The 19,233-nt window shown below is 45.5% G+C and overlaps 1 protein-coding gene and 1 pseudogene across 1 annotated transcript in view; one reads left to right on the top strand and one right to left on the bottom strand.

Annotated features, from left to right (window-relative positions):
- The window catches only part of fbxl17 (F-box and leucine-rich repeat protein 17), a 179,933-nt gene extending 160,947 nt beyond the window's left edge, over window positions 1-18,986 (top strand). Inside the window, exons 10-11 of the mRNA XM_056592270.1 lie at window positions 2,343-2,485; window positions 17,721-18,986. Of these exons, the coding sequence (XP_056448245.1) occupies window positions 2,343-2,485; window positions 17,721-17,858 (281 nt within the window). The 3' untranslated portion in view covers window positions 17,859-18,986. The remainder of the gene's footprint in view (window positions 1-2,342; window positions 2,486-17,720) is intronic.
- LOC130384995 (5S ribosomal RNA) lies at window positions 3,121-3,239 on the bottom strand (annotated as a pseudogene).
- Window positions 18,987-19,233: the final 247 nt, after the last annotated feature.

The following is a 19,233-nucleotide window of genomic DNA, read 5'->3' on the forward strand; positions in this document are numbered from 1 at the left end:
AAAACTTCCTGTAGGCTTATGTCCAATTTGACTTTATTCTTAACATTTAGGATGTGATTGCATGGAAAGAAAGAAAACTGCAAATGTTGATCCTATTCATTCTTTTGGTAGGGGGGTTATGGGCGTGTTAGTGGTCTATTGATTTAGATATACATAAACCTCAGTGAGGTGGAGTCACGTGAAATGAACACACAATGCACAAACGCAAAAAACAGTTCCTCCATTCCAGAACTAGTTTGTGAAGATGCAGGAGGGCCTTTAACATATCGGAGCGCACGGCTGCTATCCCCCAGCTTATTAATCAGAGTCGAAAGAGGGAATGGATTTCTGCATGGGGAGGCAAACAACACGAGCTCTTAGCAAGCAAGTGAAGGTGTCGTCAAAGGTCTCTCTCTCGCGCTCTCACTCTCACTATCTCTCTCTCTTTCATTCCCGATCGCTCCCCCTTCTTCTTTCATCTTCCTCCCAGCCCTCACTCCTCCACCTTGTCCTCCTCTGATTGGTCTTCCCGCCCTTATTAGCTACGTTAACGCGTGAGAGCAAAGAGCTAAGACCATAGCATCTCGATCAATCACGGGAACCCGGGCTACTAATCGATCAGCGTAGCGCACGTCCTCTCAATCTGCCCACCGATCGACGGCTTGGAGATTGATAAGGAGCACTGTCTTTGTGTGTGTGTCCATTTATGTGTACGTGTGTGTCTATCCCAAAGACACACATGTCTGTATCTATCCCATAAATCGATTTGCTTGCCGTATGTACAACCATAATAACAAGAGTGTGTGTGTGTGTGTGTGTGTGTGTGTGTGTGTGTGTGTGTGTGTGTGTGTGTGTGTGTGTGTGTGTGTGTGTGTGTGTGTGTGTGTGTGTGTGTGTGTGTGTGCCCCTGTTCCCCTGTGCGTGCGTGTGTGTGTGTGTAAACATGTTCTTGGAGGCCCATGGGCTTTGTACCCTTAGATAGTGGCAGACAGGCAGTTGTATCGGTGGAAATTATTTATTCTGGCATAATGTCCTTTACCCTGGCATCACACACACACAAACACACGGAAGCACACACACACCCACCCCATGCAGAAATTATGGAAACACTGGCATGAATCCTCCCTTTCCCCTGGCACCCCACTTTTACCTTGGCAGGGCTGTGACACATGCCAGTGCTCTAATGGATTAGTCCTGCAGCACTTTTAAACAAGTCAGGGTTCCTGTGTGTGTGTGTAAATGTGTCTGTGTGTGCATGTGCATATGAGTGTGTGCTTGCGTGCCCGTCTGTGTGTGTCTGTGTGCATGTGTGAGTGTGAAAGTGTAAGTGTGCGTATGTATTTTCCCCCGAGCCATTGTGTGTGTCTGTGTGTGGTTGTTTCCCCAGTAGCTGTCATGTGTGTGTGCGTGTTTGGCGTGGGTCTATGGGCATGTGCGTGTTTTCCCCTGTAGCTGTGTGTGTCCGAGCATGTTTGTGCGTGTGTCTGTGTGTGGTCCTCTAGCTTACATGCATTCGTATTTGCAGTCCTGTTCCAGATCTTGTGTGTGTGTAAACAATGAAATGGTGTTCGACAGCAGCAGCACCAGATGACAGTGCCCTGCTGCCGTTACCCGCTCTGCCGCTCTTTTGGTATATATTATCATTATATATATATATACGGTATATCCCATCAGCCCCAACTTTTTATATCACTGACAGGTTAGGTGAATAACATTGATCATCTTGTTACAGTGGCACCTGTCAAGGGGTAGAGTATAAAGGTATTAGGCAGCAAGTAAAGCAAGTCAGCTCTTGGAGTCGATGTGTTGCAAGCAGGAATAAGGAGAAGGAGCTGGGCCACTTTGACAAGGGCCAAATTGTGATGGGAAGCACTTGGGTCGGAGCATCTTCAGAACTGCAGGTCTTGCGGGGTTAGGATGTTCCCGGCATCCAGATGTTAGCACCGGCGGAAGAACAACAAGTGCACTGAGGACAGGGTCATGGGCGGATCCCACAAAAGAGAAGGACAAAAACGTAACGCTGGCTATGACGGAAAGGTGTGGGAACACACCTGCCGCAGACTGGTCAGATCGCCTCGGATGGGAAGGTGAGCGCCCCACCTGCGGAGGTCTTGTGGGGGCCATGCCTCGACCACTCAGGGCTGTTTTGGTAGCATGAGGGGGACCTACACGATATAAGTCAGGTGACCTTTATATTGTGGCTGACCAGTGTGTATATATTTATATTATCTGCTGCATATCTCTGCAGGGAAAGGAGACAGTGGCATCTAGATTTGCATGGATAAAAGGGGTTGTTGTCAGATGAACCCCTTTATCCCTAACCTCTCTTTTGTGTGCGTGTGTTTGTCTTTCCCCCCCATCAGCGCTGATAGCGATCGGCCAGTACAGCAGCACCATCGAGACGGTGGACGCCGGCTGGTGCAAAGACATAACGGACCAGGGCGCCACGCAGATCGCCCAGAGCAGCAAGTCCCTTCGTTACCTGGGTCTCATGAGATGTGACAAGGTATGGGAGGCGTGTGGTTCTTCCGCTGGGCGTGCTTCAGCTTTGAAATTGAAATTGAAATGTTTATTGATCCACAATCAGCTCTCTCGTACACAGATGAGTGCTGTTCTTCCTGAGGTCAACATTTTTAATTGCATATTCTTGATGATCACAGCATGCAACACAAACAAAAACATTCAATAAAAAGAGGAAATGAAACTCCTTAATAATAATGGATTGAATTTATATAGCGCTTTTCTAGACACTCAAAGACGTTTCTACAGGGAAGGGGGAACCTCACCAGCAGTGTGTTGTGTGTATGCATGGCAGCCAATCTGCGCCAGAACGCTCACCACACACCAGCTTGAGGTGGAGAGTGAGGGAATCAGTGAGTCAGCCAATTATACAGGAGGATGATTAGGGGGCCAGATTGAATGAGCCTGGTTGGGCCAGGACACCGGGGAAACCCCTACTCTTTGCGATAAATGCCCTGGGATCTTTTATGACCTCAGTGAGTCAGGACCTCGGGTTTTACGTCTCCTCCGAAGGACGGTGCCTTCCACAGCACAGTGTCTCCGTCACTGCACTGGGGCATCGGGATTGATGAGTGAAGGGGCCAGAGGGAAGAGTGCCACCTATAGGCCACCTCCCGACACCACTTACAGCACCTGGTATTCCCAGGCGGTCTCCAATCCAGGTACTAACCAGGCCCGACCATGCTTAGCTTCCGAGATCAGAGGAGATCGGGCGTGTCCATGGTTGTAAGGCCGTTTTACTTGATTTAAGTTGGTTATTCTGGTCGACTCATAGTCTGAGAACCCTTAGCTTAACCAGTCACCACCAGCGCCTCCCATCGCCCATGTTCCCATCCACTCCCATACACTACGACACTGTTAAACCACGACAACGAAATGAACGTGTACGTGACGATTTCAAAAGTGCCGCTGTTCTTTGCTCTCAGAGTAAAAAAGGGGTTTTACAGTGAAGGAAGATTTGAATGTGAAGTCTGAGTGTTTCATAGAGGTGGCTGGTAGGCTTTTGTTGCTGTGGTGCTTGGTGGTAAACGAAGAGGACATAAAATGCAGAGATAATGGAAGGATGGTTGCTCTATTCATTCTGTAGACTTTGTGGCGCGCGGTGAGTGTAAGGGTTCAGACGTTTATCTCGAACTGAAGTGGAGCAAATGTACAGTACCTTGTTAATGGGAAGTTTGTTTAAATCGTAACCGTTACTCGTAAACACACAAATTATATCTGAGTCTAATATTAACCAACAGACAAATAAATTGCACACAGATGAAGGCTTACTCTCACACTATAACATACACAAACATGTACATGGCTTTTTTTCACATGATACTTACATACAAATCGTTGTCTCACCCTCACTCAAAAACAAAGAGTTCAGTAAAATAAACACACCACTTTTAATCGCAATGGTAACATCTCCGTAGCCGGGATTTGCTATTGGTATAGGGATGCTCCACCTCCTATGCATGTGCATTAAATGACTGACGTCTTCGGCAGTCTGGACGACATGAGTGAGGGAGGGAGGGAGGCAGATGAAGCTAACAGCTGGCCACACACCTGAACCACCTACCTGCTGTGTTAGAGGAGCACCTGTTGGGTGTCACCTCCTAGGTCAGGATCCCACCGCTGGCAGTTTGCATGGGGACATGTGCACAGTAAGCCTGAGTGGTTCTCACACCCCGGGGGGTCTTTGATTGTGGGCTGAAAAGTGTGTGTGTTTGTGTGTGGTTTAGTGTCAGGGTTTGTGTGGTTTTGTGTTTTTTGTTCTTTTAGTGGGTGTGTCTATGTGTGTGTGTCTGTGTGTGTGTGTGTGTGTGTGTATGGTTAAGTGTGTTTTCGTGTATCTCCGTGTGTTTGTCTGTGTTGGTAGCGTGGGTCTTGTTTTATAGCTCTGGCTTATTGGATTGGGCAGGCCAGTATATCTCAGCTATAGTTGCGACCTCATGCATTTTATTTTTATGATTATAATTTATCTGTGCACTATGAGGTCATTGTTATACACGACTATAGTGCTCACTATATCTTTTAGTTTTCTAGTCTCCATAATATTAAAACGCATTAGGTTTGGTCAGTGATCATACATGCAGGGTTTCAGTGAGGGCATGTTTTATGCAAAATATCATAGAATATATGAGTGCACGTCTATCATATTAAACTGAGAGGCAAAGCGAGCAACATCGTTACTTATTTAATTTCATATCCATTCAGTCGCCCTTCTGCTTTTGAAAAGCACATGTTCCGGGAATTATTCGAGTCTTAGTTTGAATCCTTCAATCATCTAGTGTGCGTTGGAACATGGAGACAAGTCATTTACTCCTGTGGGGAGTTTGAGAGCTGCTCAGCAGTAGTGATAAGAGCCATGAAGGAGAAGGTTGAGCAAGAGAGTTTGACACTTTTCAAAGTCAGATAAAATACCAGTCACGAATCACACAAATCAAATTACCTTATTTTGTGTGTGTGTGGGTGTGGGTGTGGGTGTGGGTGTAGGTGTGTGTGTGCATGTCGGTGCATGCTTGTGTATTACATACATTATTAATCTTTTATTCTCATACAATCACCAAATTTCTAATGGCTGATTGAGTTGATTTAATGAGCTTTTGGACCACAATGGACCTCTTCGCCTACAAAGGTACCAATGTGACAGACATTTAATTTATAGACATTTATGCAGAGAGGGAGAGAAAATGTTGCGTCTTTTCCTCGTCTCAGATGTTATTAAAGGCCTTGTCCTTTAAAACAATGGTCTCCTGGCTCAGTATATTGCTTTAGTTTCCTTCAATTATTGCTAGATGGTTGCACCTTTAACTGAGCGTGCAGCAATTACATCTGCCCCCCCCAGCTCATTCATTCCGCTTCATATTGATTTGATCTGATCTGCAACACTAAAAGCCACACGTTCAGGTGTATTTATGCTGGCGGCAGGGCATTCAGGGCTTTCGGCTTCTCTTTTTATTTTATTTTACGGATGTGCCATTTAACATTTGTGCCCCATCGAAATATTAGAAATTGCTTGATTTGCACATCAGAGCAGTGCGATCTGGAACTGTAGAAAATTCAATCATGGTTAAAATGCTTGCCATTATTGGATAACACCCCAGGGAAAACACGGCGGGCTCCTGATCCCATTTGCTGTCAGGAAGCATTCTCTCGTTAGAGAGCTCTCGCCACAATGGAGCTCAACTTTCACTTCCCTCTCATGCAAATTGAAACACTTTTGGGGGTTGAGAAGATGGCTGTTTTTTTTTTGTCTTTTCTATCATGCGTGCAATTCCACATTTTCCTCAATATGAGGTACATAGTGTAACTTTTGATTTAGTTCCCCTCCTCTTCCTCACTTTTATAAACGTTTTTGTATCTATTCTATCACACTCCCTCTAGTGGGCTTCAACCAATTAATTGCCCCCATGTATACATCCATTTAACCATAGAATCGTCCATCCATCCATCTACCTCTTCATGCCCTTAATTTAATTCTAAATCAAATCTAACTTTAATGCTCTCAGTGTTTTGCTGTTATGACAGAGGTAGTGTATTCACTGTGTTGCTGTGAATGTAAATCACTATTTTCTTTTTATAATTCCTAATAAAAAGACATAAGGTGCATCAAATGCTTATGATTTGACATTTAAAGCAACGAAACATCGCAGGCCTTCAGGGGAAGAGAGTGTGCTGATGGTGTACTCTGAGATATAAAGCTGCGTTTTCTGGATCGATTGATGCCGAGGACATCTCAGGGCCTGTTACAGAGGAACTACATAAGCGTGTTATGTTAGTAGCTAAGCAAGTTGTTTCTGAATACTTTGTACTGAATGCAACCCATTACACTAATGATCAAGGTCTTCCTCTTTTTTTTTTCTTCTGCTGCCACCCAGGCTTGCTAGCAGTAGAATTTCAGCATATAACGGCAAGCATATAACAGTTCATGTAATATGCTAGTGGTGGTGGATGAGGTGTGCCCCCCCCCCCCCAATTCACATCATGGCATTCTCTCTCTCTCTCTCTCTCTCTCTCTCTCGCTCTCTCTCTCTCTCTCTCTCTCTCTCTCTCTCTCTCTCTCTCTCTCTCTCTCTCTCTCTCTCTCTCTCTCTCTCTCTCTCTCTCTCTCTCTCTCCCCCTCCTTCCCTCCCTCCCTCCCTCCTTCTCTGAGCCCCTCAAACTCATATTTCTAACAACACACACCTACACTCACCATGTAAAGCGCTTTGCGTTCCTAGAAAAAGTGCTACATAAATGCACTCAATTATGTTATCCATTATTGAAATAATAGATGCACTTTTCAAATCCATATTTTGGAGCATGCGGAGAGATGTCTGTGAATGCCCATGCAAACACACAGAACAGGTTATCTGAGAAGGAATTCAGAGATATAGATTGAGCATGAATGGAAGAATAGACATAACTTTCTCAGCCTTGTTATCACACGATCATCTGCTACCTTTGTCTGTCTCTCGCAACCTTCAAGATGATGGTTCGAAATGTGTTATAACAATATAACACTTTGGATTTTTCACGCTTTCATTTATTCTCTCTCTCTCTCTCTCTCTCTCTCTCTCTCTCTCTCTCTCTCTCCCTCTCTCTATCTCTCTCTCTCTCTCTCTCTCCCTCTCTCTATCTCTCCATCTTTGTGTTATATCCCTCCCTCCCCAACTTCCTCCCTTTTTTCATTTTCTCAGTCCCTCTCCGCCTCCCTCCCTATACCCCTTCCGCCCCATTCCTCCCTCCCTGCCTCTCCTTCTCCCCCTCCCTCCCTCCTTCTCCCCCTCCCTATACCCCAGACAGTTCCCTACCTCCTGTGCTAGCTGACATGGAGTCATGTTTCAGAGTGGACGCTGTCATTCTGCTAGACAAACACACAGCCAACTGATAACCTTGACGCAAGACAACCGGGAGGACACTCTCTCTCTCTCTCTCTCTCTCTCTCTCTCTCTCTCTCTCTCTCTCTCTCTCTCTCTCTGTCTCCTTTTCACTTGTCATACACACAAAAGGAGGATTGGAACGTTTACCATGAGGAAGTGGAGACGGTGTAGGTTGGTTTGAAGGACTGCTAACTGGATCCAGCTGCCGCTTCCATTACGGAGCGGTGTGAACGATCAATTTTTTAGTTTTTCCTTTTTTTCCAGTCACAGTTTCTATGAACTTGCTTCCCTACTGTATAGATTTTACTGCCTGGAGGACTAAATACTGTGTGTGTGTGTGTGTGTGTGTGTGCGTGTCATCTGCCATCGGTGGTTGTATAAAACAAGAAAAAGGTGGTTTTTCACTTCCTTGGCGTTCCAGTTGTGTGAGATCTTTCAATGTCATCGTCGGACCGGTTCCTTGCTCCTGCGATGCTCACCAAGTGTTTCCTAAATTTCGCCTCCTTTCTTTGATTGTGGAATGTGTGTGTGGAATGCCTTCTTTCAGACCAGAGCCCACCCTCCCCTCCCCTCTCCTCCCAGGGTTAATAGTATGCATGGTCTCAAAAGTGTAGGAACTCCTGCTATCAAAGCCCCTGTTGCAAGGAGAGAGCGAGAGGAGGCTATTGATCCAGACTGACCGGACTCTCCCCCCAAAAAGTATTATCAATTAATTTGGTCGTCTCTCGCTCTCTGACTCTGCCGGCGTTTTGAAGCGGTGAGCTGATGGAGTCATGGCGAATGAGCCTGGCCTTCGGGTGCATTGCTCGGCTCGTGTGTGTGTGTGTGTGTGTGTGTGTGTGTGTGTGTGTGTGTGTGTGTGTGTGTGTGTGTGTGTGTGTGTGTGTGTGTGTGTGTGTGTGTGTGTGTGATGGAATTGCATGGCTTTTCATAGTCAAATCTTCAGCCTGATTTTCCTGGGACGAATTTATCTCTGAACACATCGCAACACAAATAATGGTGACAATTATCTGTTATTAAGAAGTAATTGTAATGAAGCAATGAAAATGTGAATTGATGTTGTAAGAAAATGAAAGAATTTCTGGAAAATAAGTTGGAAATATCTTTAAAACCCATCCACAAACATGTCAGTACAAATTCTCACATTTGTATTATTAATAAAGTTCACATCGTCTTAAGTTATTATTTAGTTGTTATTCTGGAGTAAGTAAGATAATGACTTAAAGACACTGAAACTCTGACTTTTACGTGCCTTAATTGCACTTTCTCACACGCACGCACGCACAAACACAGACACGCCTCTGATGCAATAGAAACCCCCAGCAGCAAAAGTGGTTTGTGTACAGAGCTTTTAGTTGCTCCTATTTTCCTTTTCTTGTTTTCCGTTGTGTGAACACCATTCTGGTCTGCAGGTCTGTCATTAAATACATCCATGCTCCCACCCTGCCAGGGTTGACTCAGTGAAACGGATTAATCAGAGCATTTCTCCCACTGCCAAACCCCTCTCTCTCTCTCTCTCTCTCTCTCTCTCTCTCTCTCTCTCTCTCTCTCTCACAGATTCAAATGGCTTTATCGGCACATTTACATTGCCATAGCACAACAGTTGAATAAGATAAAACACAGGATATCACCCAAAATAATCCAATAATCTCTGCTTCCTTTCTACCTCGTTCTTCCAAAGGTGTGTATTGTGGTGCGCTTACATGTCACCTCATCGCTTGTTTGCCCTTTTAAGCAATCCCCCTTCTCGGTTCCTGTTCCGCTCCTCCTGGCCGACTTGTAACCTCCACTGAAAGCAAAGAGACCAGATGTAGAAGGTCACAGAAGCCAGCATGCGCCGCATCGGCACAAAGCTGGACTCTGAGGCACTTGGGCCTCTTGATATTTGAGGGACAGCTGTTGATTAATGTTTGTCTTTAGAAGTGGTAAAGAATAGGCATAGCCATCGGAAAAACAGTCAGACAAACGGGCGGGGCGGGGGGGGGGAAACCAAAATAAATAATTAGAGGCCAGGAAGTATAAAACATCAGTGCGGACCGACCCTATACGTAAACAAGATATACATAACACCCGGAAGGAGCGCGTCGGCCATTCCCCGCAGCTGTTGTCTAACGGAGTGTTTCTATACAAGCATGTTTGTTTGTTTTCGTTTTTTGGTATAAAGCGTGCTTTCCCGTTGGCGCGTGGCATTCAGTCAACGGGTACGAACGCCGCCCGCACAGGCGGCCAGGCCGACGTCGTTAAAGGGAACGCTCTCCCAATCAATATGGTTGCCACGCCGCGGGCCCGTTCCAGCTGCCGGAGGATGGGCACGGCGCAGCAATCTGCGGACACAAACAAGGCTCTTAATTGTTTAGGGCCGCGAGGTTTATATCGGCGGTGGGAGGATAAACTAGTGTGCGGCGCTGGGAAGCCTTTATAGTGGTTATTTAGGAAATGAGACTTTTTTCGGCGGGCCGAAAGTGTTGTTTGATGTGGGCTGTCAACGGAAAAAAGAGGGGGGAGGGCGGCGGGAATTAGGATTTAATTATTAAGCAAGCGCTGACACAGGAGCCGGTAGGGTTCAGCCTCCCTGTTTGGGTCCTCTCTCCTCGTCTGGGTCGGGCCCTGGTGCCTTCACAGGAGGAGAGAGAGGTTTGAAGGAGTCTTTTGCCGTTGGTGATCTTCAATGTAATCTGGAGTCATCCCGGCTGAGGAGCGGTATCGATTGGTGTGATTGTGTCCGAGACGCCTCCCCGATGATGATCCCTTCATCTTGTTTTTTCAAAAGGCCAACAGTGAAGGGGGGGGGGGACTAAGACCTTCAACAAAACCAATACCAAACACACACACACGACCATAAGAAATCCCAACCTTGCACATTCTTTTATGTTTCATTTCTCCCCCCTCACTCACAACCTGTCTCTCTCCGGGTTTTTTTACCCTGTGTCCCTCTATTCCTGTGTATCTCTCTTGGGAAGGTCATCCAAGGTCGTGTGCATTCAGGGTTCAGGTATTCCGGCAATTCAATTAGTCCTACACAGATCTCCTCAGTTTCCTGTTGTTGCTGTGCTCTTTCTCCTCCTTCCTCGCACGCCCGACCTCCTCCTCTTCTTCCAAATACCAAGTGCTCTGCATGGCAGAACACATTATGGTGGAATCATGACAGATGTGGTTGCCCATAAAGTGAATATTTAACTTCTGGTGAACAGTGTGTGTTTGTGTGTGTCTGTGTGTTTATTTTTCTTACAAACATGGTGATATACAGCAGGTGGCCACAACTGGTTTCTAGCCTCCAGGCGTGCGCTCTGTCTGATGCGTTTTAATGCTAATAGAATGTAGCCCATTTCCTCTGCCTTCAGGCAATGCCTGTACAAAACGCTCTAACACAATCGGGGGAGTTGGACGACAATTTGGTTAGCTGCCGAGTTTTAACCCACAGATGGCTCGGACTGGTCGAAGGGAAGCGGACAAACAGACCGACGCCATCACGATTAAACGCGGCAAGCAATGAAACGATGTAAACGTATATAATCCATGACCCGATTTCGGACCGTCAGTACTTTTTCCATTAGTGTTAGGGGACAGATTATTCACACCTGTTTCAAATCAAATAATGAAATAGTGTATAATTTCCCATAAGGTCTCTCCTTGCTACTGTTAAATTGTTCCTACCTACTATTTTCCTTTCTTAGGGTAAAAATTGCTCACTCCTCCTACCTTTTAAAAGAGGTGCATTGATTTCCACAATCTATTCCACCCTGTACAAAAACAACTCTCAAACTATGAAATGTCTCAACTTATGTTTTGAAGTATGGGATGGGGTGTCCTTGGGCTTTATTTATCCTGTCAAGTGAAGGGAAAGCGCTGTCTAAAGAAGCTTAATTAAACTTTGTGTGAGTACTTGTATAAATGTATTCCTCATGGCATTCTCTGCCAATGTCTGACCCCAGTAAGCTGCTGTGGAATCTGTTCCTATGAGAGAGAGAGAGAGAGAGAGAGAGAGAGAGAGAGAGAGAGAGGGAGAGGGAGAGAGATAGATGATCTTGCCTTACAAATTGCTGACAGTACGATACCTAATATTGTCAACAGTTTTGATTGAACTCCATATACTTTATCGGTATTAGTATCAGGGGTGTACACCAGTATTGTATTTCTTTCTATGTCGGTCACTGTCTCTTGTTTGTTTATATCTCTCCTGTGTATCTCATGCTTGCCGTCTCCTGAGCAATTTTTTTCAAGCATTAATTCATCGAGAACGTTATTATTAGCATATTTTTAATATATAAATGCCATATAAACTAATGCAATGATTTATTGGCATGCCGTACTATAAATTGACATGCTATACTGTACGGTGTTATGTGAACCCTTTCGAGAGAGTCTCATTCAGCCTGTTTGAATACTCAAAGTACCGAATGCAACAAGGACTTTACATCGACCACCTATTCAAAGGTTAGATCACCTTTTTTCTTGCCTGGCTAGGACCGGGTGCCTGTCACTGGTGGGGCCGGAATGTTCCGACACCGTTTCTTTTTCTTCTCTTGAGATTAAGCAGTGTGAGGGTGGGCCAAACCTCCTACACTCAGCTACCTTTGTCACGCACGGCGGGTAGAAGGTTTACAACCGGTCCTCGGAATCTCTCTCTGTGAGCTTTTTGAAGTGTGTGTGTGTGTGTGTGTGTGTGTGTGTGTGTGTGTGTGTGTGTGTGTGTGTGTGTGTGTGTGTGTGTGTGTGTGTGTGTGTGTGTGTGTGTGTGTGTGTGTGTGTGTGTGTGCGCGCGCGCGTTTTTTTGTGCTGGTGTGTATCCCACCCTCTGTTTGAGTGGTCTGATATTGTGCAGGGATGCGGGGTGCGTGAGTTGGACCAGCAGGGCCTGACCTCTGTTTTTTGGTATTTTATAAGGTATGTTCACAATGCCATCCCCCAGAATGCTTCCTCACTCTTGCCTTGCTCTTAACAACTCTGAAAGTCTACTTTCTCAACCAATGAGCAATCGCATCCCTCTAAATCCTCATATACCAGCTATTCCTCACACACACAAGAAAAGTCAGAATTTATGTAATCCCTGCTCCTTTCTCTGCTCCAGCTCCCTCCTTCTAGCCCTTCCTTAACCTTTTCCCCATTTTTATCAGTTCCTTTAGAACCAGCCACCACAGCCCCCCCTGTCCTTGCAAAACTTTACAGCCCCAGCTTTTACTTTGACCGGTTAAAAGAACGCTATAAATCTCATCCCGTTTAAATCCGGTCCTGTTTAAGACGCCTGAGATCTGATACACTGCATTCTTCTTCTGGCTAAATGGCCTTTTTAAACATTTAGCCCAAATGTATTTACTGGCTGACTGATGGACTCTGTGCATGGGAGTGGACACGGGCCCTGAAGGGCCTCAGGATGTTTGTCTCTCTTTATGGGCCAGGCTTTAGCACAGGCTGCCACATGGACAAAGAGAGACTAAGGGCTTGGGGCCAGAAAACTGGGACAAACTTGGAAAGGGAATGGGGCCAATTTTGTTTAACGAAAGAAAAGGAATAGACAAATAGTGTTAATTTTCCTTTGAGTCAAATCTTTTTAGGTATACCTTTTATCTGAAGAAGCAAAGCCCATATTGCAAAAAATATATATATATACGGTATATATATATATACACGGTATGTATATACAGTAGGGCTGTCAACGAATATTCGAAGTTCGAATATTCGTTCGAAATGTATCCAAAAACGCGAATTCGAACGTGAAAATTAATATTCGAATGTGAAAAAACACTCCCGCGGTACAAGCGCCTCTATCTGCTTTGTGAATGAGCCTGTCTGTTCGCGATGTCCCTCATAATATTCGAATGTGAAAAAACACTCCCGCGGTACAAGTGTAACAGACTAGTATTGTGAAGAGCGAATGTATTTTATCCCCTCTGGGTTTCCGTACTTGGATATAGGTATTCCAGCTCTCACGCTGTGACTGGGTGACTTCTGATATGTACTAAGTAAACAAGACTATTTTCCCTTTCACGCTTGTGTCATTCTTGTCATATAAATATCTAAGTGCCAACGCTCGGTTACACATGCGCCTATCTGCTTTGTGAGTGAGCCTCTGTCTGTTCGCGATGTCCCTCATAATATTCAAATGTAAAAAAACACTCCCGCGGTACAAGCGCCTAACTACTTTGTGAATGAGCCTCTGTCTGTTCGCGATGTCCCTCGTTTTAAAGTAAGGAAATGCCCAGCAGGAAGCCGCCGCCCACCAGCACTCTCAACGAGACGGCAAACATATTCGAAGTTCGAATATTCGTTTGAAATGTATCCAAAAACGCGATATTCGAATAGTTCGAATTCGTGATTTTTTTCCAAACGAACATTCGAATGTCATTTTTGAGCAATTTTGACAGCCCTAATATACAGTATATATATATATATACTGCATATATTGAGTTAGATATCTCTTTCTCTTTGAACACCAGCGACACTCAGGGATTGCTCTCAGAGCGCACATCAGACGCCAGCGCATCCTGGCCGTGTTTGCATACCTCATTATCAATTCACGAACCCCATCTTTCGTCTCCCCTTGCCCTCCCAGAACACGAACTTAGCGGGCATTAGTCACGTTAACGACGCGCTACAGAGCGCTGCCTACAGGGGGAGGAGGGGGGAGGAGGCGGTCCTGCGTCGCTGCTTAATGTATATTCTACCCAGGTGATGGAGTGCGTCTGCATCAGAAGAGTGGGGGGGGTCTCGGAGAGAGCTGGTGCTGTATAGACGAGAGAAGAGGGGAGCACTCTGGCGACAGGGTGGTCACCAGGGGAACAGTCACTCACCCTCGGCTCAATACAGACAACAAGCTCTGCGTATCAAAACACACGCATACGCGCACACACACACACACACACACATTGAGGAAAATAAACGAGGGCAAGACATATATTTTCAAACATTCGTTGTTAAAGGATTGCGCGAGGCTGTGATTGTTAGTAAATTACTCTGTGTAGAATAGATTGGGTCCTGCCTGCATCTCCCTACATGATTATCTTTTGTGTCAAAGCTACCCTGCCAAGTGTAGTGCAAGGGTTTGAATCGTATGCAAATGAAGGTGTTTCGTTGGGGTCAATTGATACAAATATTCACCTCAATCGACATGGGCTCTATTTTCTCAACAAGTGAATCATCGCGAGATGGTAATCTTTTGTCGTCTGCATTCCGTATGCATTTATATTCATCAGGCCACTGATCAAGGCAGGGACTCGAAAGAGCGCGTAAGAGAATATGAGGAAGAATAAATGGAATGAGCAATTTATTTTTAAAACGTTTTTTGGGAAAGGCCTGGGCTACACAAGCAACAGCCTTCATTCCAGGCAGTAAGGGCTATAGTTTGGAAAATAGCAGTAACTCAACTTTAAAGTGCATCCGTCCCTCTTTGCCTACATCTGGTCAACATACATTGTGTTGAAACGCAAAGCTGCAACCACGTTGCACTCGGTTATGACGTCCTGTCGTCCACGGTGTCGCTGGTGCCTCGCTCAACGAAACAGTGAAGGGGTAATGACTCCAGAAGAACACTGGTATTGGCATGGCATCATACCGGAAGACTGAGAGTGGACGGGAATGAGAGATGCATGCATACGGTGATATGCATCTTAAAAACATGTGCGAGAAGGAGGGAAAAGTGTGTGTGGGGGGGGGGGGGGGGGATGTATACACCCTCCTATACCCACATCATGTGTACACATCTCCTGGGCCCAGCCACTATCCTTGACCGCGGAGCACTCAATCAAAATGTTCAGCTATATCAAACGGGTTCGGATACATAAAGCTTTGTCTCCATCCCTCTCTCTCTCTCTCTCTTCCACTTGTAAAACCTGACAACACTGCATTACCCATCAGTCAGCATTACACCGCTCTCACATCTACAGGGCAGCTATCTTTGAAGTTAAAAAGGGAGAAAATGTCATAAGTGTAGGCTCGGTTCCAGATCGCTGTGGCTGTGCTCCCAGATGCTTCCAGAAGATTAGAGCGATCTGCTCCCCTCGTACGGGTTCTCCTATAAACTTGGCAGCCGTGTTTCCGAGGCAATGCCGGTCTGGGACAGCACAGTTGTTCACCACGTCAGCGCCGTAGAGGGCAGGAACTAGTCACCCAAGACCATATCAGTTCCGCTTTTCCTATCCCGGCTAGGGCCGTACTGCACGTGCTTCCCTGTAAAACGTGTCGCTGTTCCCAGGATGCATGTTGAAGCGTTGCTCTGCTCAAGCTTCAGTCTCTCTCGGTTGAAAAGTGAATGCCAGATCATTTTTTTGGGGGGGTCGGGGGGTGGGGATACTCTCTTTGGCCGATATCCAGAGAGTTGACTGGGACACAACGTCTCAACATAGGGTCTGGGCTCCAAATATCATTGCAGGTGTGGTGATGTCATCACCTCTGGATTTGAGTGTTGGATTTCCATGCCAATGATGCTTGTTAAAAAAGCCAAATACATAGAAGAGGTTAGCACTTTAACTGTGTTTGAATCAGCTTGAGGGCAAGAGTTGCTTTCAGACTTCTAATTAACGCCTTTGACTTGTTGCACGCATATTGCACAACCAAAATCAACACTATTGGCCAATGAAATAGTTTGTCTTCAAACTGCCTATCAAACTGTGCCGGCATTCTGTGTTTCCGCAACCTACAATTAGCAAATGATTCTGCATTCTGATGGGGAGCCATTTTGTGTCTGCCGTGGTTTGCGTGACAAGTCGAGCAGCACTAAATAAGCATTCATTAAGGTAATGGTCTCCCATCTCTCTGACAGGTCTATTCTTTAAATCTCTTTTAATTGTAATTATGCTGATTAACGAGTGGCAGAGTTGGGTGGTTCATTCTCTTCATGATACGGCGTAATATGTTATGAAGGCAATCAAGGGTTTGTCGTTTTATCTCCTAATGAGTCTCGCCATTGTGTCATAACAAACTTTACACAACTGCGATAATAGCAGGGGAAAGCATGGCTCTGGGTGCCTCAGTTCCCTGAGCTCATGATGCTGTTCCAGAAATACACATTGCAATATATCTGCGCTTGGTTATTGTGCCAGGCTAAACATGTAGCCGTTTAGCTTAGCATGATTAACTTTGAAAGAAAACAGTAGTTCAGCATGTTAGGGTACATAGCAAGGCACAAAGAAGTTGATGCCAGGCCAACCAGGCATGGATAAATAAAGGTTCAATTTGAAAGCAAAATAGTACATCACATCAAGTAAAACATGTCGTGTTCCACATGTTGGAATAAATTGCTAGATTAGATTAGTTATAGAAAGAAACATTGATGCTTCATTTACCCCTTTGATCGTGACTTCGATCGACAGGAACAATATATTTGTTTTGTGGTCCTATCCCTTCCTAACCCTCTACTGACCATTCTGAACAAGGGATGTAGGACAGCTTCAGCACAGCCAAAACCCAGCCCTGACAGATTCTTAATCCTCTCACCAGAGACACCCGAGAGCTGGGGTCTGCTGTCTGGTCAGAGGCACTCCTTCACCTCCATCAACCACAACTGTATCTACACATCTCTCCGTCCAGGGCGAACCCCAAATCACTTCGAGAACTTTCAGCAGATCCTTATCATGACCCCCAAGAAGCAAACAACGACTCAAGACGAAGACAATGGAAAAAGATTACAAAACTCATCAGGAATCTGGTCTGGGAAAGCTGTCGCCTTTCAGCTCAACTATTTTAATGGAAAACACTGTGAAAGCCAAATGTTTGGACGAGGAAACCGTGAAATATTTTGTCAGAGCTTTGGCAACGCGGCGCGAGTGTGTTCTGCATGTGTGAGTGTTTATACATCACTTCGCCCTGGAAAGTGTCATGCCTACGGGCTGGGTGGGGAGACAGTTCTGGGTGGATTGTGGTTAACCCCGCTGGGTCTCTGGGGGGGCTCTGTCTCTGCTCATTGTCAAGATGCTGGAGCTCTCTGCCGATTGCAGTAGGATGCGGGTCTGGTCACCACAGGGAGAAGGTGTGGGCCGTTAGCCTGCACTCATAGCCTTTTAGCGCCTGTTTAGCGCCCATTTAATGACGGTGTTGCCTCGTGAGCTTCTTGGTCTTGTCTATACTGTGGTTTGTGTTTCTGTGTGTGTCTGTGTGTGGGAGTAACATGCATGTATGACGAAGCCAACATTACAATGATGACATTCATATCAAATAAAAATATTATGGTGAAACAAATTGAATAGGTTGAGTTGCATAACCCATTGTACCCAATTCTCTTTTGCTCGCTCTTTCTTTCTCTCACTTTCCCTCTCTCTCTCTCCACCCTTTCCTACTCCTTCCCCCTCCAGGCTGAATTAACTCCCTGCGCATTTAATCAAAACGTGATTCACAGACTGTTCTCTGTTTCCCCCCACCCCTCGCTCTGTCTACTTGCAGGTGAACGAGGAGACAGTGGAGAGGCTGGTTGTGCAGTACCCTCACATCGTGTTCAGCACGGTGATGCAGGACTGCAAGAGAACGCTTGAGAGAGCCTATCAGATGGGATGGAGCCCCAACACATCCAACGCGTTGTAGCTACTGGAAGAACTAAACACAAACACACCCACACACTCACATATATATACACACACACACAGTTGACAGACTCATGTGCACATAAATATGACGATGAAAATGGACCCAAACACACCCTCATACAAAACAATCTCTTCATAATGCAACCTAGAAACATGTCATGTATGTTTGTTTTTCATTGAGTGTTCAAACTTACACACACACACACACACACACACACACACACACACACACACACACACACACACACACACACACACACACACACACACACACACACACACAGTGGCGATGGGTCAATAGAGGGCTCTAGGGAGCCGCCCCTCCGTGAAATATTCACTTCAATATATCTGCCAACTATTAATAAACTGTTATCAAAATCAACAAAAATACATAGCGTTTATCCTCGTTTTATTGTGTGATATACTTGTCACTGCCAGCAACCATTTAAATGCATCTGAACGTCAATGATTTGGGCGAGGCTAGTTATTGGTCATTCCAAATAAAGCCCTCCTCCTCTTTCATTGGCGCAAGAAAATTTGCCATCGGGTCGCACCAGTTTGCGCCCCAGGCCAATGGTATCGCTTTTCTTTTTTGGTATCACCGCATGACTGGACAATTCGGCGAATCAACCAAATAGGCTACCTCCCTCAGCAGCATTCGCGCACCACAACCACATGTAGAGAAGAGAGATCGCAAACTAGCAGAGAGTTGTAAGCACTTTCCACCATTTTCACTGGAGGAATTGGACTCCCCCAGCAATGTTATACTTAAAAGGAGCAAGTAAGTTACATATTAATTTAGTCTTTCGGCCTGTAGCATATAAACAAAAAATGAAGCAACTGTCCCATATTTCTAACCGCATTTGAAGTGGACATTGAGACTCACAAAAAATGGACGCTATAGGACAGTGATCATGATTTGTCTCACTATCAGAATAATAACAATCGGTAAAATAGAAATGGCTGGTGGAATGGCCATGAGGTAGGTCTGTATATGCAGTGTAAGCTTGTCCAGGCCCTGCAAGTCAGGATGTAGGCTATGAATCTGAATGAATAGTAGGTAAATATGTAGTGGCCATCCCCAAAAACCAGAATACAGGAAATCGAATCTATTCAATTACATTTTTTTATGGGGGGGGGGGGGGGACCCCAGACCCCAGACCCCAGACCCCAGACCCCCCACCCTGAGACCCCCTGTCTATTACTGTGCCCCACCAACATTTTTGATCACCAGCCGCCACTGCACACACACACACACACACACACACACACACACACACACACATGCATACCCTCATAGGTTGTTACATTTATATGTTGCCATTGTTGACTTTTAAATGTTTGTTTTATTATTTTTTAACTTCTACTTCTGT

Source organism: Gadus chalcogrammus, chromosome 6 (assembly GCF_026213295.1).
Source record: "Gadus chalcogrammus isolate NIFS_2021 chromosome 6, NIFS_Gcha_1.0, whole genome shotgun sequence".
NCBI lineage: Eukaryota > Metazoa > Chordata > Actinopteri > Gadiformes > Gadidae > Gadus > Gadus chalcogrammus.